This window comes from Sturnus vulgaris, chromosome 5 (genome assembly GCF_052056855.1).
Source record: "Sturnus vulgaris isolate bStuVul1 chromosome 5, bStuVul1.hap1, whole genome shotgun sequence".
NCBI classification, from domain to species: Eukaryota; Metazoa; Chordata; class Aves; order Passeriformes; family Sturnidae; genus Sturnus; species Sturnus vulgaris.
Window position 1 is genome coordinate 62,788,214 of NC_142247.1, and position 23,716 is coordinate 62,811,929.

General features: G+C 39.1%; 1 protein-coding gene across 5 annotated transcripts in view; it reads right to left on the minus strand.

Annotated features, from left to right (window-relative positions):
- Positions 1 to 1,951, minus strand: part of GSAP (gamma-secretase activating protein) — a 43,977-nt gene extending 42,026 nt beyond the window's left edge. For 2 of the 5 annotated variants that reach the window (XM_088165854.1, XM_088165855.1), the window contains exon 1: positions 1,737 to 1,946. In XM_088165854.1, the coding sequence (XP_088021980.1) occupies positions 1,737 to 1,821 (85 nt within the window). In that variant the 5' untranslated portion in view covers positions 1,822 to 1,946. Of the gene's footprint in view, positions 1 to 1,736 lie in introns of all 5 variants that reach the window. The other 3 variants (XR_015804082.1, XM_088165856.1, XM_014869051.2) reach the window with 3 other exon arrangements.
- Between the last annotated feature and the right edge of the window lie 21,765 nt (positions 1,952 to 23,716).

The following is a 23,716-nucleotide window of genomic DNA, read 5'->3' on the forward strand; positions in this document are numbered from 1 at the left end:
CAACTTCTTCCTCATGCCCACAGCTGAGACCAGCAGATGAAGGGCTGCAAAAGAACCAACCCAGCCTGCCTGCCCAGCACACAGCTTTCACCAATATAATCAGGAGAACTCAGAATTTTATTTCCTGAAGGCCATTCTATGCAGCTCATACCAAATTCAGTGGAATGAATAAAGAGAACAAGGCTGGTTCACTTTGCTTGCTGCTCCCTTCCTATCACTACAGCTTCTCCCAGCTCTCATGCAATTAGCAGTTCTCACATGCTATCAAATGCTTTCAAGTCTTTAGGAAACATAATAAATATGAGTAACATCTGAAAACACTGACACAAAAGTACCATGACTCCTAAAAATTACTTACTTTCTGTGATTAGATATTTCTTTGATGTTTAAATTAGTATTTTCAAATCTTTACCTCCCACCTTCACATTCCTAATATGAAAGCACTCAAGAGGGGGAAAATGTCACTATACACAGATAAGTTAAAATGCAATACAGCAGTGCTGGTAGTTGATCAGATGCACCCTCCAAACTAGATTCTTATGATTCTGTATTACCAGGGACATTACTCAATGAAGACTCTATTACGCTTTAAAAGACTCAATACAATTTTCTCCTTCCCAAACACAAGCCAGTGCCATTTTGAGACCTTTATGCCATTAACATACAGATTATCTTTGAATGCATCACTGATGAGCTGATAAATTCATAAATTAATCAATTATTCATGGACAATTTCAGAATTTTACCTCAGATCCCTTCAGTATACCTTTCGATAATTGTTCAGTAAATGTAAAATATGTGAAGTATTTTTAACAGATTTCTTAAATGATGGCTTGGTAAATAATTCTCTTCTTTTCCAAGCTGATACTTTCTAGTTTGTCACCAAACAAAATCTTATGAGTCTATTTGATAACAGCCCCTCAATGATGGAAGCAAGTTAAGTTTTTTAAGTAAAGCAAAAGCAACTGAAGGCATTTCAAGTTCATCACACTTGCATATCGATGGTACTTCTACTGAAGCAATAACTATTACAGTACTATTATTTTATTAGAATAAGGTTTTCATCAGTTTCTGAAAAGCAGAACTAAGCCAGCTGCTCTGCAGATGAGTAACAAGCAAAAAGCCACAGTGATAGGAATACGGGAGGTCACTTTTTTCCAACCACTACCCCGAGCTCTCGCTATGTTGGCGATCGCAAGGTGCTGCGACAGCTGACGCTGCATCTAATTTTAAACTAGCACTCGTTTACCAAACACACCAAAGTGTTCAGGCTGTGGGGTTTTTCCTCCCAGAAAGGGGAGTAGCGTGGGAGAGGGAGTAATGCTAACACTTTTTTTTCTTTCTTTTGTTTTTTTTGGCGGGGGGGAGCGGGGAGGGAGGAGGGGAGAAAAAAAAAAAGATAAAGCCCCAAACGTGTGAAGAAGGAAGAAGAAACAAGCTGTGCAGTGTCGCAGATGTGTAGAAGTGTTTTCGGCATGTCAGAAGTTCCTTGAGGACAGCAAACTTGCCCACCTCAAGGCCCCTGGCACCCGAGCGTCACTCCCCTCGAGCCCCGGCTGAGGGGGGCCCGGGGGCCGCCGCTCCCCCGCCACCATCCCGGCCCCACGGCCGCAGCTCCCGCTGGGGACCCGCACCCGGGGGCCTCGCCGCAGCTCGGCGGGCACGGAGGCGGCCGGAGAGAGGGAGGGACGGCCGGCCGGAGGCATGGGGCTCTCCTCGGCCTCCCGGAGCGTTACCTAGAGCCGCGGCGCAGCCCCGCTCCGCCAGCCAGGGCACCACGTCCCTCTGCAGCTCGAACTCGGGCACCAGGCGCAGCAGCATAGCCCCGACCCGGCGCCGCTCCGTCCCGGCTGCCCTCAGCCCTCCCCCGGTGGTGGGGCGGCCCTCGGCTGTTCCGGCGGTTCCCGGCCCGCTCCCGGCGCCGCCGGCCCTTCCGCTTCCTACCGGGCACGGGCACGGCCGCACAGCGCCGCCGAGCTCCCCCGGCGGGCGGCCTTTGCGTGCTGATAGCCCGGCGCAAACGAAGGCTCTCGTTTTCCCCACGGAGCGGGCGCCAAGGCTCCTCCTCAGGCGGCTGGAAGAATCATTGAATCACAAAATGTTCTGGGTTGGAAAGGACAAACATCATCGATGTCCAGCTCCTGGCCCTGAGTAGGTCAGCCTCAAGAGTCACACCATGTGCCTGAGAGCGTTGTCCAAACGCTTCTTAGTGCTGTGACTGCTTCCCTGAGGAGCCTGTTACAGTGTCCATCCAGCCTCTGGATGGAGAACCTTTCTCTTAATATCCAACCTACACTGGCACAGCTCCAGGCCATTCCCTCCTGTCACTGGTCACCCGAGAGAAGGGGCAATGCTTCTGGAGTGACCCAAGTGCCTTAGACAGCAGCCTGTCAGTGAGGCCTGGGGTTGAGCTTCAGTCACCTGGTGTTCACAAACCACGAGGCCCCGTGATGAGTTGCCCTGCTCCTGATCCCCCAGGAAGGATTAGATGTTTTCCAGAATTTCAAGTATCATCCCTGTTTTCTGAGACTGCACACTCTGAAATTGCTTTGTTGAATAGATGGAGTCTCTGTCTGTAAACTGCTGGCAAAGCTTGAGGTGTCCTCTCAGACTAGGCCTGGTCTGTTGGTGCTTTGCATCTGTAGAGGAGGTAAAATTTCATGTAATCTTAGGGGGGGTTGTGGTTTGTTTGCTTGGGATTATTTTAGCTGTTGAAAATATTTGCAGCAATGATAAGGTGCTACTCCATGGCTATCTATAGCCTGCCTAATTACCATTTCCCTTCTGAAATGTGCTGGCTGATATTAGCCAGCTAAAGATGGCATAAAAGTGGAGAGAGGTTGTGAGGGCGCACACCAAGCTCGATATACCCAAATACAGAACAGCTTGAGCCTGTTCTAAGAGCTAATCCCTGTACCAAGTTTTTCCCCATCACTGCTAAGATCTGGAGCTATAAAAGGGCCGGATCAGAATCAGGTATGTCTGCAAAGTGTGAATGAAAGGCAGGTTGATAATTGAAATGCAAAGCAAACATGCTCTTCTCAATCTCCATATTTCCAGCTTTTACAATTCTACCACAAGTTTTCTATTCAGCATTTTTCTTAAAGTTCCTTAGATCAAGTGGTTGTGCAAGAATTTCAGCTTATATTTTCACTGTTATGAAATGAAGCTTGAAAATGTGACTGGAGTATTTATTTCAAACACAAAAGTAGAAAACAGACAAGAGGTCCCAAATGGATGCATTTTTTGAGAGAAAAGATGGGGCTAATTAATGAGTATGAGAATGACACAACTGGAGAGACAAGCAAAGGAGGGTAACAAAACCAATGAAATGATTGATTCTGTAAGTATGTGCAAAAGTGGAGATTTTCACATGGAGAAAGTCTCCTGTACCCAGATCTAGAGTTCATGCTTATTATATAAAACTCTGTATTCCTTGAGCCATCAGTCATCAGAAGCCATATCAGCAGGCCCAGAGCTCCGGTTGAATTCCTAGAAGCACAAGACATTCCTCAGAAACCACAAAGCTGACTCATTCAGAGTTCTTCAAGGAGTAACTCAGTGTAGAGTATCAGGCCACCTTAAACCTGATACATAAAATTAAACAGTTGATGCAAAAGCCATAAGCATCTAAAAAAACCCTTCAGCAGTCTTTGAATTAAGACAGAGCCTGATATATTTTTATAACATCTCCCAACTTTTCTAGATGGAGAAAGAAGCTCTTGGTTTAAAGAAGCAACCCAATTTCTTATCTCTGTCAGGTGTAATTAATGTTAAAACCCATTTGTCACTTTTGCTTGCATCATGAAACCAAATTGTGACTTTTGCTTTCAATTTGTACTCATTTTCCTTTTCTGATTACCTGACTCACTTAATTTTGGTTTTTAGTTCCAGTCTGAAGCTGTGCAGGCACTGGAGCTGATCCCAATGGAGAAAGTTCCAGGCGTGGGATGTGAAACTAAAGGTCCCATAAAAGACAAATTAAATTTCTCTATTTTCTTTTTAATCAGAAATCTGCGCCTGCCTTAGTAACAGGAGGATCTCCCTCAAATTTTTATCTGGATTGAGTCTTGGCCACAGGGAAATCATTAGAGAGCAGTAATGGCCCTACTGATTTCATTGTAATCATCATTTGCATTATTTTTCTGCTAATAACAATTTTTGTGCTAGCTTTCTGTGTGCCTATAATCCCCTTTCACACAGTTCATATGGCAAGAATTACAAAATTATACCATGACACAAGTGTGAGTCTCATGAAGCATTGCCCCCTGACACAGCAGTGGTGAGTGTAAGGCACCTTTCAGCTCTTAACAGAACAAAGCTTTGTTCATGAACAAAAACATACAGATCCACAAACCATCGATGTGTTCCACACTGAGAAATTATACATAAGACTTCTTATGAAGAATGAATATCTGAAATAATTATTTAAGCACATGACAGCCTGGCAAACAGTTCATTACTTTTTTGGGAAGTATTGCTTACTGAGGGCAACCTCTTTTCCCGCTGTTCCAGTAACAGAGGGTTTGTTGTCATCATGTCTAGACAGTTGTTTCCTTGAATGTTTTCATCCAGTCAAACACAAAAAATATACATAAATTTTCTTCCTAAAGTTGGTGCTTAATATGTTTACTAAATCCTCTTGGCAACACAAATAAGATGCAATTTGAAATCAATATTTTAGTAGTAAAGTGTGCGATTCAGAGTTAGTAGAGTAAAATACCTTTATTTCAGTGTGTGAGATTACCTTTTTTTGTCTCTTTAATCACTGAATATCACCATAGATCAGAGTTATTTCACTGAAATCAGTCAGCATCTATTATGGAAGCCAGTGCTTTATGGAGGTGCTTTTGTATGCTTTGTTTAATAATTCATCATAGGAAATAGTCTTTCAACTATTAATGAAAAAAAAAATCTTGCTATTCATGCTCATATTGAACAGCACCTTATTTTAAATGGCTTCGTTGAAGTCAGTAGCATGCTCCAGCCAGTAATATGAGTGAACAAGGCCCCTGAAACAGTTAAGGTATTCCTCAAAGTGAGGGAGGGGAAGAGAATGGGACTTAGGGAAGTCTCTGACTGTCATCTAAGTGGCCTTTTTGTTTCCGCTGCTTCTCCCTCCATGGCCCAGGCTCTGAGGCTCCTTTGTTCTTTCCAGAGACTAACCCCTGCTAGTGCTGATGAAAGCCCTGTGAGCACACACTGTCTCCACAGCTGTTGGAGGAGCTCTTGGCTCTATGTTTATTCTTCCAGCTCCAGCCTGATTTGGATTCATCAGCAGGGTTTAGAAACTTGGTCTTTTTTTCTTTGTGATCTTTCAGTTTTCACTTCATTTTGAATTGCAAGAGGACAGTGTCAATACTTTGCAACAGGGTTGCAACTCTCTTGGGCATCAGTATAATAACGCATAGATCAGCAGATCAATTCCAAATTCATTTTTAGATGTCTTTCCATTATAATTTTTATTGTAAAATGATGGAAATATTTTGCACCAATGCATTCCTTCAAAATGTAAGGTTGCAGCACTGCAGAATGGAGACTATAGACAGGGACAGCACAGGATGAACACATCAGTCTGACTTTTGACTCACTGAGCTTCAGGCACTTTGAAAATAGGGTTCTAGTGTGAGGTTTTTTGTCTAGGCTCGTTCAAGTTCATGAGCAAACATAAGAACTCCAGAGAGTAACTGATACCACTTGATTTTAGCAGTTTATTTAAGGTGCATTTTATCTGAGTGTGGATCCTGGTTCTCCTGTTCCCTCACTTCTGCTCTCATGGCTATTGAGAATGTGCAGCTGAAAGCCTGGAGGAAAGTGGCATTGTCCCCTCCCATGTCTGCCTCCAATTAGATCATATCCAGTGTAATATGGAAGGGGGCCCTGAGAGTGCAGTTTGATGAGCAGCTGATCTAACAGCTCATGACTGTTGAAAGGTTGGACCCAGACTTCATTCTCTTGTTTTCTTCTCCCTTCCTCATCCCCAGGTCACTCAGCCTCTTTGTTTTCCAGCTCTCCTGTCCATCCAACACCTCTGTGAACCAGCTGTACTGGCTAACACACTAAAATCTATTTACTTTTTTTTAATGATTTAATTTTCTACCAGCTTATGAAGGTGTCTCTAGTCACAGAAGGCTTTTACAAGTCCACAGCCATTCAAAGGGAAGTGATGGTTGTGTGGCCCTGGCAGCAGGGAGGGAACAGATCTCCCTGTACTGGTGGCAGTGAAGGGTTAGACCCACATGGCTCATTCAGACCCTTTGTGAAATGCCTTCCTCTGACATTCAAGTTGACAGAAGCAGTCATTTTTGCCCAGGATTGCTTTGATCCATTGCCCAGACACGGCTGGCATAGTTTCCGGACCAGAGAACTGATCCAACTGAAAAGCAACCTTGAGAGGAGAAAGAAGGAGGTCGAAGAGGGTGGTTCCAGTAATGTCAGCTATCTATCAGGGTTACTGAACTCTTATGTCAGCAAAAATGAAGTTACTCTACAGAACTGGGGATAAACCACTCATTCTGGTCAAAATACCTTGGGGAAACTGCTTTTCCTGATGTTGGTGCTCACTTAGGTCAGTGTAAGTTTCTGCCAAACTACAGCCTTAGGATGTGGTTAATGGTAATAGAGGCACCTGCTTCCCTTTACAGTAAAAGGAGTCTAGGTATGAGCTTTTAGTTGATTGAATTCAGGTAGTAAAACTTACTTCTAGCTTCCTTGGCCTGCTTTTCTGTTTCCATCAGGATCAATAGAAACCAGTTTTTAATACCTTATTTGTATACTCTAACAACCATTTATTTGATACTGTGCAACACTTTTAATATATTCAAATTATTCTCTGAAAATCAGAATACATTTCCCTGACATATCCTAAAAATATATTTTATTTATTATATGTTGGTTCCAAACAAATGTCACATTAATAAACAGAGAGGCTTGGGTAGGTGTACGTCATCAGTCACGCAGTGGTTTCTTCTTCCAAAATACTTCCAGAATTAGGTCTGACCTCTTTTAACAATGAACTATTTATAGGATTCATAAGGGCCTTATCCTCCAACCCTGACTCAGCCAAAACTCACCACTGACCTTGACCTCTTGTAGTCTATTCTTGTAGCCTTACTCATGTGAGGAGCTTTTATTCACTGACCTGACTTGGGGAGCGTATTCTCATGAGTATGATTTTGCAGGCTTGGTTCCCAGCTCAGAGGGACATGGTAAAATGTCACAGAATCAATTCCTGAGATGCATGTGTTATTTTTTCAGCGTTATAAGTACAAAAATAAGGGGGAAATATGCAGTTAAGTTCTGAATTCAGTACTACAACAATAAACTGAGTGTTATTACATTAGGTATGTAGAGCTACGAATGAAAGCATTAAATTCTAATTTTGGAAGACAGTAAATGTATTTTTTGAAGAAAGCAGTCACTAGATTTCTCAATCAGAAGAATTATTACTAAAAGTAATTGACTTTTCTCAGGAAGTTATAATTGTTTTAAAGTAGAATATTATTGCAATATTAGGTGACTACACTAGTACAGTATGACAATGGCGATCTTTTTTCTGTATTTTTTTGTGTCTTTTTCTAAAAATCCTTCTAACTAGTATTGATTTTCGTAATAGTTTTCTGTTTTTCACTATGATGCAGGATGATACAGCTAATATATTGTGATTAGTGGGTCTGGGTAACAAGATGTATTGTCTATATGAAAAAAATTACTCTTAGCAGTCTATTATGTTTCCATTTGTTTAGAATCCCAGAATCGTAGAATCATTAAGGTTGAAAAAGACCTCTAAAATCATAAAACCATGAATCCAGCGCCACTGTGTTCACTACTAAACCATATCCTCAAGTTCCACTTCCACACAAATATTTGGACACTTCCAGGGATGGTGATTCCACCCCTTTCCTGGGCAGCTTGATCCAATGCCTGACCACCTTTTTAGCAAAGAAGTTTTTCCTAATATCAGATTTAATATCAGATTTAACTGGCTCTTCCTAATATCCAATCTAATGACTCTTCCAATTATAAAGATTGTAGTTATATTTGTTGTGTCTTCTTTACCACACATATTATGTTACACATCTCTTTCTTTTTAGTTTTGTATCTTCTCACTTTAAAGTGAAAAAGTAAAAACATTTAGCTGCTTTTTTAAGTCTCGAGTGGTTTTTTCATTCACGTTTGAATCACTTATTTTTATTTTCCTATATTTTGTTGTGTATTGTGAGACACTATTTATTAAATAGTGAATCATCAGTATATTATATGGTGGTTTTCTGTAGGTCGTATATTTTGTTATTTCATTTGAATACAAGCATGCAATGAACAGGTATCTCCAGTCAGCTGTCTCCTATGATGCCTAGGCCTCTTTCTTGAGTGGTACAGTAAAGATGGAACCTATTATCCTTATGAGTATTTGGAAGAATTCCTTCCAATCAGCACTGTTGCACATTTATTTATTTGACTTTATCTGTTTGTACTGCCAGTTAACCTCGTTCCACCAGCCAAGTCCTGGAGACATGTACATCTTTCCATGCTTTTGAAAAACCACAAACAGGAGGGATACAGGCAGAAAGGAATTGTCCTTTTGCAACCATGTTGGAAGCTGAGACTCAGCTTTTTATTCTCTCCCAAGGTCAGAGCAAGACATGGTGGAGAGCAGATCATGTCTGCCCTGACTATTCCATTACTAGCATCAGGAGACAATTGTGCTACTGGACCCCAAGACGTTTCTTATTGCTTTGGTCAGTACTTACAAGCAGTATCTACAAGGGAATTTACTTGTTTGTCATTTGTATGGAGGCTCTATGTGGATAAACACTACTCTTAGACCTGGGTGCAGCACTTTCATCCATTACAGCTCTTTCCTGTAGCTCTCATGTTTAATACTCTCATGTCCTACAAGCAGCAGTCTTTTTTCTAGGGTCTCCAGCCTCCCTCCATTCCCTCCATGACAGGCTGCCATAGAGATCTGTGCCAAGTTCCCCATGAGCACATACTGGCCAGCCTTTTCTTCCATCTTTTCCTCTGCACACTCCTCTCTTCTAACCCTGGCCAGCAAACACAAGCCTTGCAATCATCATATCTGATTGTTTACAGCCCAGTCTGCCCTGGGCTCTAACCAAAAGGCACCTTTTCCTTTCCTCTTCCTCTTTCTCCCATTTTGGGCCACTAACTCCTCATTGCACTACAAATGACATCAGTTCAAAACCGAGGAATGCTGCTTGATTCTACCTCTTCCCACAGCACTATTATTTGTTCTTGTCACAGCAGGAGTACTGGAAGCAAAAATTTACTTAAAATTTCGTATAGATGCATTGTTGTACCTTCAGAAAATGGTCAGTTCCTTCTGAGAAAGGTGCAAGTAGCCCTGTGGTTGTCAAATAATGACACTGTGCACCTGTCCTGATGTTAGGTTTCATTCTGAACTCTGATAGTTAGAGACTGATTTATCCTCAAAATGTAATATTTAATATTCCAGGGTAATCAGATTAATTAGAACTACATATATTCTCAAAATCCATAGAAATGTTTAATTCCTTTTTAAATTTTAGGCTCAATGACCTTTTTTATCCACAGTCTAATTACAGGGTACATGAGAAGTAAGAGAATTATTTAAGAAACTGCCATCATTTAATTGCTTTGAATTAATTTCAAACTCCTGCTCCATCTTTCCTATAGCACTTTTTAGTGTTCTGTGCACTTTCCTAAATCAATCACAATTAATCTTCTAAATTTTTCTTCAGAGAAGTTGCTTTCCATGCTCTGGATCATTCTTGCAGCTTCTCCTGAGAATCTTCTGAGGAGGACCTTTGAAAAATCTTCTTTAAAACCCAGAAGTAATGTATATGAAATGTTTTTCCATTTTTTCATGACACTCAGGAGTGTGGTTTTCCTTCACATGGGCAGAGGTGTTTGGCCTATCATGATCATAGTTAGGCCTTTTATAAATCTGTTATTAGAGACTGTGTCAACCACTTGACCTAGTGATAAAGATTCTTATCTTTTAATTCCTAGAAATATTTTTAGCCATATTTTTGTGGATATATATGCATGTTACTGACTTTAAATGCTATTAGATGTTTTAAATGAGAAAGTTTCTTTGTAGCTTATCAACTTTCTCATTCTTACAGTGTTGGATGTATCCTGCTTGGGTTTATTTTAAAATAAAATTTTGTTTTATTTTTTTATTAGTTTATAATATCTGTGTTATTTCCTCTGTAATCCTTCTGCTGTTTTTGTATTTTTATTACAAGAAAAACATTATTGTAATCAATATTCTCTGCTGGGAAAAAAAAAAGCTAAACAGGGGTGGTTATTTGTTTTGCAAGAAACTTCAGACTAATGAAACCAGACGGATCAAAGGTCCATATAAATAACATCTTGCTTCTGACAGTAGCCAGTAATAGATGCTAAGAGAAAACATATATAAAAACATAAAAGTTTTTCTTCCTTCTCTTGCAACTCTTCCAGATTATAAAATTAAGGAATCAAGACAATCTGGAATATACTAATTTATTTTTTTGGCATCCAAAAAATCCTATGATAATTCGTTTCATTATTTAATAAATGGGAAAAAAAGTACATCTGTCTCTTTAATTCTCCTGCCTGATAATTTTGTGTGGTGTACTGTAGTTTTTAAGTTAAGAAAAATAGTGCATAATCATTCTCTACTCAAGATTTTATGTACATTTATCACATTTTCCTTATTCCAAGGTGAGGAGTGTATTTAATATCCTTGCATGTAAAATCTATGCCCTACTTCTTATCATCTTTATTAAACTTCCTTGTGTTTTTCTGCGACTTGTGTTTGAAAAGGTATACAGAGGCTTTATTCTTTGTAATTGTTGTTTTTATTTTCTCGGGAGTGCCATTGATCTATAATTTGCATCTTTAATATTATAAAGTTCCCTTTAATTTTTATTACGTCAATGACTATTTGCTTGTCAAATTCTCACCTAGACCTTCTGATTTCCATTTTATATTTTATTTTCTGTAAGTATCCTTTTGAAGGCATGTAAATGAGTGGTTTGCTTTTCACAGGCACAAAAGCCATCTAATGTTAATTATCAGTTGTAGCTCACACATTGCTTTTAGCTTTGGCCCTAGGGCAGGAAGCAGCTGGCCAGGACAGCAGACTGGTGGGGACAGTTAAATTGCTGTAGAAACAGTGTGTGCTTGGCAACGTCCTTCACAGGGCTTCAGGAGATCAAAATGAACCCATGAGGTTCAACAAGGCCAAGAGCAAGGTCCTCCACCTGGACCGGGACAATCCCCAATATCAGTACCAGTTGGTGGATGAAGGGATTGAGAGCAGCCCTGATGAGAAGGAGTTGGGGATGCTGGTGGATGAGAGCTGGACATGACCTGGCAATATGCACTCTGCCTGGAAAGCCACTTGTGTCCTGGGCTGCATCCAAAGCAGTGTGGGCAGCAGGGAAAGGGAGGGGATTCTGCCCCTCTTACTTTGTTCTCATGAGACCCCACCTGGAGTTCTGCATCCGGGTCTGGTGTCTTCTGCACAGCAAAGAAACAGACCTGTTGGAACAGTGGCAGAAAAGGGTCACAAACATGATCAGAGAGCTGGAGCACCTCTCTTATGAGGACAGGCTCAGAGAGTTGGAGTTGCCCAGCCTGGAGAAGAGAGGACTCTAGGAAGACTTTATTGTGGCCTTTCTTTACTTCAAGGTGGTATATATGAAAGATGGAGAATGACTTTTTACTGAGGCCCGTGGTGATAAGAGAAAGGCCAATGGTTTTAAACTGTAAGGGAGTAGATTAGATTGCTTATAAGGAAGAAACATTTTATGATGAGGGGTGGATGAGACACAGGAACAGATTGCCCAGGTGAAGTTGTGGATACTTCATCCCTGGAAATGTTCAGGTTTGGATGGGACTTTGCACAACCTCCCTTCCCATGGCAGGAAGAGAGATCCCTGACCATGGCAGAGGGTCAGACTAGATGGTCTTTAAGGTCCCTTCTGATGCAGACCATGCTAGGACTGATTCTGTGTTCACTGCTTGCCAAACCCATTTTCTTACCTGCTCCTTGCCCAGTAGGAAGAGAATGGCCACAGAAAACAGCAGTGCCTTGCAGTTGCAGTAGGTTTTATATGTTTGCCCATTCCTAGTGGGGACTGTAGGTAGGGAAATCTGCAGGGTGGTGCTGGGCACACAGTGGGACTGTGGCTCTTGGGTATGGGAACAAAAAGCTTTCTTAGTTTTCATGCTCTAAGTTGCTTAAGGACCTCAAATTAGATACTCTATACTGCTTTGTGGCCTGAGAGCCTAATGAGTTTAGCTAATGAGTTGTATGTCCCATATTGTGCAGACTGAATGTTTCTACACAGTTTTGTTTTAAAAACTCCATGAATAATAGCCTTGAGTGGTATTCTCAGTCTGGGAAAAAAATTACATTAAAATGTAAATACATCTTTAAAAACCAGTTTTAGTTACTTAAAAGCTAAGTGCACCAAATATCTTAATTCTAATTGTCTGATTGTTGTGTGACTTCTCTCTGAAGTGAGGTTACAGTTGTTTAGGTACCTTAAGGACATCTTGATATTTTACTATAAAAACCCTCTTTTTTTTTTTTTTTATTACCACAATCTTATTTTTTTGTTCTACATTTTAATTACTTGTACATAACCTGTATCAATATTAGTCTGTTTTTCTCAAAACCCTGAAATAATATTTTTGGTTCTGAATGTAAAACTCAGCTTCATAGGTCACTTTAAATATCAGGAAAACTCAGATTGGCTGAATTGAAGGCAGTGAAGTCAGTTGAAAGTAATGTAGCCTGCTGCTACTCTGCTTTTTGTCATTTCTGGAAGGGTTTGAAGTTGGTGAATGTATGGAAAGTTAGAAAAAGAGCAATCTTGCTTAAAATCTAGGTGGAGGTAGAAAATTTGGTCCATAAAACTACCTAATGAAGTAATAATCAAAGTCACTGAGGAGGGCAGGCAACATCCTGCAGAGCTGCATTTCCAGCTCACTGATCAGGCTGTTCCTTCCACTGAGAAACTCACTGAGGACACAGGATGAATGCACAACATGCAAATCTAACCAGTTGTAGGTGCTTTTTGTGGTTCTCCCATGACTAAGAAGCTAATGATCATGAGTAATTTATTTCAGCCTTTTATCCCATGTCTTTTTATCTAATGATGGGATCCCCAAGATGTCACCTCCCCTAAACTGTGGAATGCACAGAACAGTAATTTGTAACCTCTCAGTGCTTCATTTTCAGCTGTGCCGGTCAGTAAAGCCACCACTCCTCCAGCACATCCAATGGGTTCAACAGGCGTGCACGGTACAATTTTCATTTCCAAATGGCCAGTGCAAGTACATTTATTTCAGGGGACTGCAAACGCCCTAAGACCAGCTTTCGATTTGCTCAGGCCTGCAATCCTACTGTAATGACTGCCCTCTCACCATCCTTTCCATAGGAGCTGTCACTACCTAGAGAAACTGAGTGTTTTGAAGCATGCTGTTGTTCCTGGAAATCCAGTTTAATTCAGAGCAGACTGGTCCTTTCTGGTGAAATGCCATGAATTCACTTAGGAGTCCTGGATACACAAAATTTGAAGAAACAATGTGACTCCTTCAAACAGTGAAGTAAGAGCCATCCCCCTGACTGAAGAGGATGAGTGTGAGGTGGAAGGCTTGGTCTTCTCCAGTGGGGGATACAGAGTTTCAAAGCAAGACTAATGAAAACATCCAGCTCTTTTAGAGGTTACCTAAGAAGCCAAACTTCTGCAACTATTTAGTGAGTGGAGGAAGATGGGAAGAGTGGTCTGTCTGTCCCCGCCGTCTACCACCCCAAGGTGCTTTGTAACTACAAATACAAAGTAGTACAAAGCAAGGAATGTGTAAAAATAATGAACTCAGAGAGCAAAATGATTACACAAGCTGGGCCTGCTAGTGAACTAGATCAGGTTTAATAGTCTGAGGGTGAATTGTGTTCATAAAGTGGGGGAGACTGTGTTTATTTTTACAGGTTTGTTGGGTTTGGCCTACATGGATGTATAAAGGTTTCAGAAGCAGGAAAACACAGGAATTACTGCTGGACCTGAAAGATAAAGCTGCAGGTTTTAGGACAACTGTGTTCATGTAAGGTATGTAGCATTTTTGCTTAAAATGGGCTACCTTTGAACTGTAAGAAGTAGGTATGTTAGGGTATGTGAGGACCACAGTAAGGTTTTTTTGGTTGTTAGGTTGGTTTGTAAATAAATACATACATACATATACATATACATATACATATACATATACATATACATATACATATACATATACATATACATATACATATACATATACATATACATATACATATACATATATATGTAACAGAAAAGATAATCTTGTTGTAAGTTAACTGGCTTATTGGTGTCAGACTGTCCCAGATGCTAGATTCAAATATCACCTGCTGTTAGCTCATGAAATATAGTTGATGTTACTAAGAATTACTTTTTATAGCATACTTTCTGAACACAGTAATCCAACCTTTCCCACCTGGAATACACCTCTCATGACCCATCTAGAACACAAAATAAATGAAAAAAGAATTAGAGGCAGATATTAAAATCTTGGAAATATAACTAATAAACATAAAAGCTGGGAAAAAAATTCTGTGCAGCAAAACCAATTAACCTAAATAGCATAGCATCTTTAAACTTTCTCTCTTTTTAATTTAAACAATTCCAGTATTAAAGTCACTTAAGGCTTGTCTTTAGGCCAGACTGACTGGAAAATGTTTCAATTTCAATGAACCACTGTTTGGCTTAATCTGAAACTGGTAAGACCTGAAAAACTTCCACAAAATCTCATTTAAATATAGTAATGCCCAATTTTGGTAATGTAACATGTACAAACAAGATCTCCATCAGTTTAGTTGGAAATTTTGAAAGATTTCCACTAAATACTCTGCAATCTTCTGAAGCATTTGAGAACCACAAATACTACGTACTTTCCCCCCTTATATTCAGAGGATAAATGTAGCTTACTTTCTACTGGGTTTTTTTTAATGCTGGTATATTTTATTCCTGATTCAGTATGGTTGATACACTAAAGCTTTTCCCCGTGGCTCAGCTTTTATTCTGTTGGGTGTTGGTTGTGCCTTTTGACCTGTGCTGGGGATTTACTGGTACAAAATTGGAATATAATTTGGTTTTGGTTTGGACCAGAATTCGATGTCATGTTTTTAACATTTGTATTCTATGTGCATCTTTACAGATTATACTTATGGGCAATTGTATGCATGTTTGAAAATTAGCTTTTTAGACACTAGCTAGACTTAGTAGCTAGTTATCTTACTGTGGGAATAAAATTGAGATTTAAGGGAAAAATTAGAAAATTCTATCTCATTATTTTTGGGGGGGGGGGGTTGTTTCCTCTAAGATGAATTAGAATGACTATATATTTTTGAAAGTGTCATTTCATCTTTTAATTTCTAATTTTACAGCATTAGATGACCAAGACTGCATTCAGATCAGAGTTTGTAATTTTACAGACAGATGTAGTTTCTACCATGAAAGAAGACATGTGAAAACTCAAGCTTCAATTTGCAAAAACTAAAGAAAGCAAAAGTCAGGTTTACATAGATCAAAGGAGTTATAGCAGTGAAGAGTTTGGTTCCAAGGCCAAGATGTGGCCACTCAAAATGATTTGCCCTCTCTAATGGGGTGATGCAGACACCATGACTGCAATAGGGCATCAGTTTACAGTTTGGTTCATTTAAACTTTTTCTTTACCAGAAGTGCAAGCAGTCAGCCAAAAAAGTGGCCAAACCAGGAATGTATTGTTCTAATGTTTATGAAGTCAAAAAAACCCAAGCAGAAACCCTTCAACCATTCTATCCCACTTTGCCAACTCTTCTAAAGTTTTGCAAAGACAGGGTGATATGGAATATGTTTCATTTACAAGAAAACATTGCCAGAGAAAATTCTGAGGGCATAAGCCACATTTCTGGAAATTGCAGTGACTCAAGTGACCCCTTGTTCTGACAACTACAATTTTAAGCCTGGAATACTCTGATCTGTAATCAAGATAGGGGAAAAGAAACAGTGATGTGGGCAAAACAGACAGGACTGGATTGCATCAGAATATGGTGCTTGTTTTCTTGTCTGACCCAATATAATACATAACTTTGAGATAAAGAGTAGTAAGAAAATTGTGAGGACATTTCCTTTCTCTTCAATTTAGTCAGTTGTACAATTGTTTCAGGTTGGTCATTTACTTTCAGGATTGTTTGTATTGTACCAGACTAAGGGCAGCTGTACTGCTAGGGAATCATGGTACTGAGAAGCTGTATGGGAATTCAGGAGATTAGTGGTCCAGCCCCTACACTGATCTGATCAGCTGTATCCTAGACCATCCTCAATGCAAGCATGCTGGAGTGCTTTTAAAACTTCCCATTTTCTAAAGCCTTTCTAGTCCACCCAAGGTAACCTTGGCCTTCCAAGCTAACCTATTGTGGTGTTTAACAATCCTTTAGGTTGGAAAGCATATTCCTAATGTCTGTGGTAAATCTCTCAAGCTATAAAATAACCTAGTTATTTCTTGGTTTTCCTCTTGCGGCCATGAGTAGGAATTAACCATCTGCTCTTCATTTAAAGAGAGTCTGTTTCATTTTTTTTAAGCTACAGTTATTTAAATGTATATCCAATATGATAAAGTGCAGTAATACTGGAAGGGTGAGGATTTGCTGTGTTGGACCTCGTTAGTGGTGTGTGTTCACTGTTCTTTCTGTGTGCCAGCCTTGCACTGTTCCTTAGCAGTAAGAGAAACCCTCCCTTTGGCCTGTATTTGCACTGCTGCAGCCAGGTGGAGATTCACTAACATCTTGCTCTGCTCTGGATTTTTGCACTTGTAGTGCAGATGTGGCAAGGACCTGTGGTGTTGGCAAAAACCTGTGTTCAGTGAATTTGTCTCAGGCATAAATTTTACCCCTTACACAAGCATAAACCTCAAAATGAGTAGATCCTGCCAGCGCCTAAAACTGTGGAATTCTGTAGACCACAGCAATAGCTTTGCAGATCAGGACATTTCATTCAATGTTTTAACCTCTTTAAAATATTTGTTATTACTAAAAGCCAAATTATATTATCATGTAATGCTGAAGAAGCTGAATTCTGCTGGATTAATCCTGTGTAATACTGCCCATAAAAGCGAGTTTGACCTCAATGTGTATGACAGACAGCATTAATCAATTTAAAATGTTTTCAGTATTTCAGAAACGTGGAATGCTGTATAAATGATAAATATTAGTTTCCCTAGCTGAAAATGAAAAAAAGCTTTTACCTCAGTAACCAAGATTTGATCTCTATTTAAGTTATTGATTGTAGTTCTAAAGAGTAGCTGTGGTCATCCTGCTCTTACTCATTGCTGTGTAGAGGGATCTTAGTATAAACATGGTAAATGGCAGTAGTAAAAAGTCTGGGATAGAAAAAGGTCAAGAGCAACTCAGCAGAACAACATTAACCCCAAGAAATAACAAGTACATTTCAGTGGGTCCCTCTTCTTCTTCCCCCCCTCATACTTTGAAACAGGATCATCACATAAACAGACTGTGCAGTGGATCTGTGACATTTAAAGAACCGTTCATGGGCCCTACCAACAAATTCAGAATTTGGGCTACCAACTGTCTAAAATTTCAGGAATCATTAACATAAAATGATTTCTTTTTTTTAGCTCATGGTTACAGAAAAATCTCCAGTGTGACATCTGGGCTGCAGAACTGATGCTGCAGAGATACCAGAGAAAGTGTGAATATTTTTTGCTTTTCTTTAGGTCATTTTTAGATGACAATAACACCTTTATAACACTTCCTTCTCATCCAGCTAGTTAAATGCTGGCCAGATTCTACCCTTGATAATTGTATAAATCATCCTCTGGCATTAAATGAGAAGTGACTGGGCTAGGTGTAAAGTACAGGCTTGGAAACTCTGCATTCCCTTAGCCTTCCTGTAGCTCCAAACATTCCTGGTGACATCCAGCACCATATTATTGAGTGTGAACTAGTTATTGTTTCCTGAAAGGCATGCAGATAACATAGTCTTATTTATTGTTTTCGTGCAACCCTAAGTCTTCAGTTGAAATTCATTTGGATTTTTACAGAAAATTCCAAGTAAAATGGGTATTTCCATGTGGCTTAGAAAAACAGAAACTGCACAAAAATGAAAGCAACTCTACATCTTGCACTCAGTACTCTAATGGAAAAGCCAAGCACTTGGTTTCCCAGTAAACCTTCTCAGAGCTAATTTTAATGTAAACAAACTGCTGCTTAGAGTGCTAATGTGTTTTGTGCCGTGACTTGTGAGACATGTTTCACTGTTTTATGATATTATTTTGTAGGTGCAATAGCAATCTATTGCCTACATAGGATTATATTTTCAAAATGCAGTATTTTTTAATGCATGTGCCATTGTTCTGGAAATTTGAATTGCATATAAAAATTAACATGAAATTTTGCATTGTAAATTGGCTTTTAATGTGCAAATTATGGTGCATGCACAAAAGTTTTGCATCAAGACATTGGGAAAGTAGAAATAAAGTGCATTTTTAAAAAAAATGAGCTGATAAGGAGTTATTTGGAAAATGTAAAATATGTAAGAAAAGGAGGAAGGGTAGATAAAAGGTCAGTACTGACATTTTTGTCACTGCTCATTTGCATACTTTACAAATGAAAAAAAGTTCAATAAAATGCCAAACCAGCTTTTTCTTTCCTTACCTTGATGAAGCATTTTTAATAATTAGACATTTACTACCTAGTGCAGAATTGCTTTAAGCTCTTACTTCAGATTAAAGTCTTCCAGAGGAAAGACTTTGAGATTTTGTTCTCCCAAAAAATGGCATAGGATTCTTCTTCATAGAAGAACTCCTTCTGCTTGAAATGAGCTTCTCTTCCCGAAGCAGCAGTGGGATGGTGTAGCTTTATTCTGTGCTCACTGAAGTCAGTAGGAAGTCTTGGAAGTCTATGGAAGAGCATCAGCCTCATGGGGAACTTTATAACCAGTCAGAAGCCTTTTCTACAGCAGAGCCTTGGCTGCAAATTTTTCTTTGCATCAAACACACAGTGACCAAGTCATCTAAATGCATTGGAAATCTTTGGAGCTGCAAAATGACTCAGTGGGCTTTAAATTACTTCCAAATTACTTCAAGCTTCTCTCTACAGTTAAACTTGCCCTTGAAGCTCTGCAAATGTGTTGTATTAATTTTTCATTAAAGTTCCTTTGGCTTGTTGTGCATGGAGTATAAAAAATGAAAATATGTTTTCCTTGGAGATGCTGTTCTAAAAGAGAAAGGGCATATGAGAAGAAAGTACATATGAATATATTGGTGGAAACTATACAAAAGAATACAAAAATACATTCAGATTGATATGTTGGACAAAAATCAACAAAACCTCTATATCTGATATGTTTCAGAAAGTTGCTGGAGATGCTAGAGGTCAATGGGTGGGGGTCACCCAGTGTCTATAGTAAGTATACTGATATTTTTCGATTTTTTTAAAGTTTAAGTCCCTCAGTAAAGTATTTGAAAGAAATGGAGGAAAGAAATGGAAGTCCTCTTCAGAGTTCTTGTCTTCACAATGAAGGATGTTATAAGGAGTCTCTGAAAGTATCTCTACTGAGATGGACACTACTCAATTAACTGGCCATAAACAATCTTGGATATGTAGAGATTAGTTTGGGAATGGTAATGAATTATTCAGGATCGTCCCATTTAAAGATGACAGGTGAAAATTTCATTGAGCAGATGTGATAGCTTCTGTATGAAGAGACTCAAAAGAGTTTTGGATGACTGGCTTGCAGAAGAAAACGTGAGGAGGGATTTGAGAGATAACTCTGAACATTTGAATACATTAGGTGTTAGCCATTATTTTCTGGTGATACAAAGATTTAGGAGGAATCAAATGAAATCCTGTTGGGCAATAGATTTAAAACGAACAGATGGATGTACCTTTCCAGGTAATACATAATTATACTGCAGAACTAGATACCATAGAATGTTTTGGACTTGAAATGTGTCATGTCAGGGAGCTGCAACACTCGCAGATATTGTTTGGTAACTGTAGCACAGGATGTCAATGTATAAACTCCAGTTAAGGATGTCCTTAGCTGCAAAGTGACAGTGCCTGTGGATGACCTGGCTATGGATCTGTATCATCTCTTGCATTCATTCATTTAACATCCACTACTGATCACTTTAGAGATAGGTGATAGGTTGAAGGGGAGCTGGACTGTGACCTGACCTGCTGTGATCAAAAAATGTTGTCATACCTTTTTCGTTGAAATTTTGGAAAGAAACACAAATAAGTTTGTTGAAATTCACTCTTTGATCTCTGTGAACACAAATTACCAGCACAAAAAAAAAAAAAAAAAAAAAAAAAAAAAAAAAAAAAAAGTGTAAAACCCATCAAATTTCTAATGTTAAGCCTTTTAATGACTATTACTGAGTAATCTTCAACCCACCATTATGGTGAGAGAGCATTACCTATAAACTACCTATGTTGCATTTGAGGGGAAAAGGAAATGGGGAAGGGTTTTAATGTATGTTGCTAGTAGTTGGATGCACATTAATATCTCAGGTTCATTCATCAGACCTGTACTTTTTACACTCAATTTCTAATCCTTATGTTTTTATCATATTTCAGCTGGTATTATTGGAACAATTCCAGTTTTGTTGAACTCTTTGTCCTGGTAGCAAAATTAACTTTAAAATATTCTCTCCATCTGTCTAATAAACAGTTGTTTTGAAATGTAGAAAGATTTTTTTTAAACATCTGGCTTTTAAAGGCTTGAGTCATGAAACTTTTTTTATTCCATTTTAGTAGAAATTACAGCCTTAGTGAGTAGAAATCTACATTTAGCAATCACCAACCGTAACCCATTGTGAATGATAAAATCAAAAGACGGCAACAAAATAATAGTTGAAAATATTTTGTGGTAAACATTGCTGAAAGGTAAGTCCTTCTGAGAAAAACAATTGAGATCACTGTTAGGTCAAAAGGAAGAAGTTTGCATTAGAGAAGTGTATGATGAACAATGTGAGCAAAAATGTCAATAAAAGGAGTGAGAAGATCAAATATTTGATGTTCATAGGCCACAATCTGCATCCAACTAAATTATGAGGTAATAATATGTAAAAAAATCACCTGACGTCCAGAAAATTATTTAATTTTTTTTTTTGAGACCGATGCTTCACAGTTTTTCATGCAGAAGCTGGAAGTATTTTAAATTGTTAATGCCTCTATGTGCATTTTCTGCCAAAACAGATTGTTATTTATGAGATTGATTTTGTTCCTGCCTTTGCAAATTATTGGTAATGACAGAATAAAACTGCATATTAGAATCCTCTAACATTAATGTTCTTAAGCTTAAGGTTTAAGCCTACAATTCTTGTGGCTGTGCCACAAAGGGGAGATTACAAATTCAGCACCTCTCAGTATGTTGTAAATAAGCAACACCCGAAGCAAGGGCCAGCTACACTCCAGCAGCACTATCTGTAATTCCCTGTACCCCTTTTCCAGTGGTGGATCCAAATGAGGGTTCATGCTGGCTACTCCCATTCCTCCTCACAGAGCTGATGGGACAACAAGGGCTGATCTCCTCTGGCAGAAACCCTGTACAGGACACAGAGCCAGAAACATCTGCTCTCACACTGTCCCCTGTCCTGGTGTTGGCTGCAGAAGAATCTCCCACAGAAGCTGGATTGCAGCTGCTGCTGGGGGTGTCTGAAATCAACACATGTTGTCATTCAGGCTAGTTTTCAGCTTAAAATATGACTGTAAAATATAAAGGAGGCTGTTTATTATTGATTAATTGCTTAAGCTTTTAGGAGATAAAATGAGAGGAATTGACAATAAAGATCTATATACATGTATATTTCCCTTTAGAAAAGCCAGGCAATTGAAATCAATGAAGGCTCCAGCTTTTCGGTGATTGACTGTTTCTGCTGAGCTGGCTACTGAAAGCAGAGTGTGAGCTGGAAAGTCTGCTAATTCATTAACGTGTGAAACAGCTTTCCAAGCTCCATCACCAGCAGCCCTTGGAGCAGCCTTGTGGCAGGAATGGAGCAAATGGAGAGCACTTAACTGGGAGAGCAAACTTATGCTCAAGCATAGAAGGAATTATTTCACATCGTCATTAGATGTCAGAAAGTTTATCTGTGTTCTTTCAGAAACAGCCAAAAGCACCAGCCCACCCACCCCCCCCGCCCACTCCATCCTCCAGGTGAAAGTCATATTAGTAACAGTAAGAAAACTTTCCATATTTATTTGTGAGAAATAGATGAAAATCATGAATGTGTCTACAAGAGCTTTGAAGTGAGACACTTTGATAGAACAGCAAGGAAAACCATCTGGACAAGTTCTGGAGAGGTAAATTGTATAAAACATTCCTAGAAAATATTCTTATGGAAGGTTTGGTATCCCTGCTGCCAATTTTTCTGTGAGAAAACCTTTCTGTGTGAGAAAAAGGATGGGAAAATACAGCTTGTAATTGAATGTAAAACTGGAGGATTACATTACTTTTTGTCAAACAGGTCTCACTTACTCTGTTTCAGAGTATGAGGTATAGGACCAAGGCATAGCACAATACACTTAGCATAATCTACAAATAATCCCTCAGATACAGAGGGAAGTAATATAATGTTTTAAAAAAACAAAAGATCTTCTGGATAAATGGTAGAAGACTTAATCAATTCTTACAGACATCTAAAATAAAACAGAGAATTGTCTGGACGAAGTGAACTAGTCCTACAAGAAAAGAAAACAGTTCTTTTGAGGAAAATGTGGAGATTTGAGAAAAATCCCACAGAACTCATACTGGTATTGTGCTGACCAAAACCATGCAAGAATAATTTGAAAAAAAAAATTAAATTCAACACAAGGCAGAAACAGAAGAAGAAAAAATTCATTGTGCAGAGAATATTAAGGGTAAACTTAGAATAAGCCTGTGCTAATTTCTGAGGCAGAGCCTGAAGGCATTTGGCAATGGAATTATTCGAACACAGAGGTGACCAGGACCTGCTTGCAGAAACTATTGCACTAGTTTTATTAATGAAACTCAGCTAAATAATTCATTAGTCAGCAAGGAAATTAATAACAACTGGGTAGCATTAAATACCAACATTTATGATAAAGTTGTTTCATATAACAGAACATATTAAATATCCCAGGAATTTCAGATATTTGAAAGGTATGGAGGTTTCACAGATGCACTTGTAACCTGTATTATTTGGAGGTCAACGGACTTGGAAAACTATGTTGAAACAGCAAAGCAAACACTAAGGCAAATGAACATGATTATGACCCTATCTTGGTTTACTTCACTACAAAACCACACCTCTGCACTCGAGAGCCTCAATCACGTGTGCAGTATGGACCAGGAAGATCACTTTGGCAAGAAGAAATGTAAGGGTATTCTCATGAACTCAACCACCTCTCATTATAGGATTGTGCACTGTGACAACAAAAATGGTGAGGGCAATGAAATGTAACTGTCTGGAAAACCTTTAGGTTCCACCACCGAGCAGAGACAAAGAAGCCGCTCATTTGCAGACAGTGAAAACAAGAACCACCAAATGATGTAAAAATAGTGATTCAAGTAAGAGAGGCCACATTCACTCCAGATAAAATAAGATATTCTAAGTAGGATTACCATCCTTCTATGTTTTCGTGAGCACAAATTATTTCTCACTTAGAAATTGTCTGGCACAA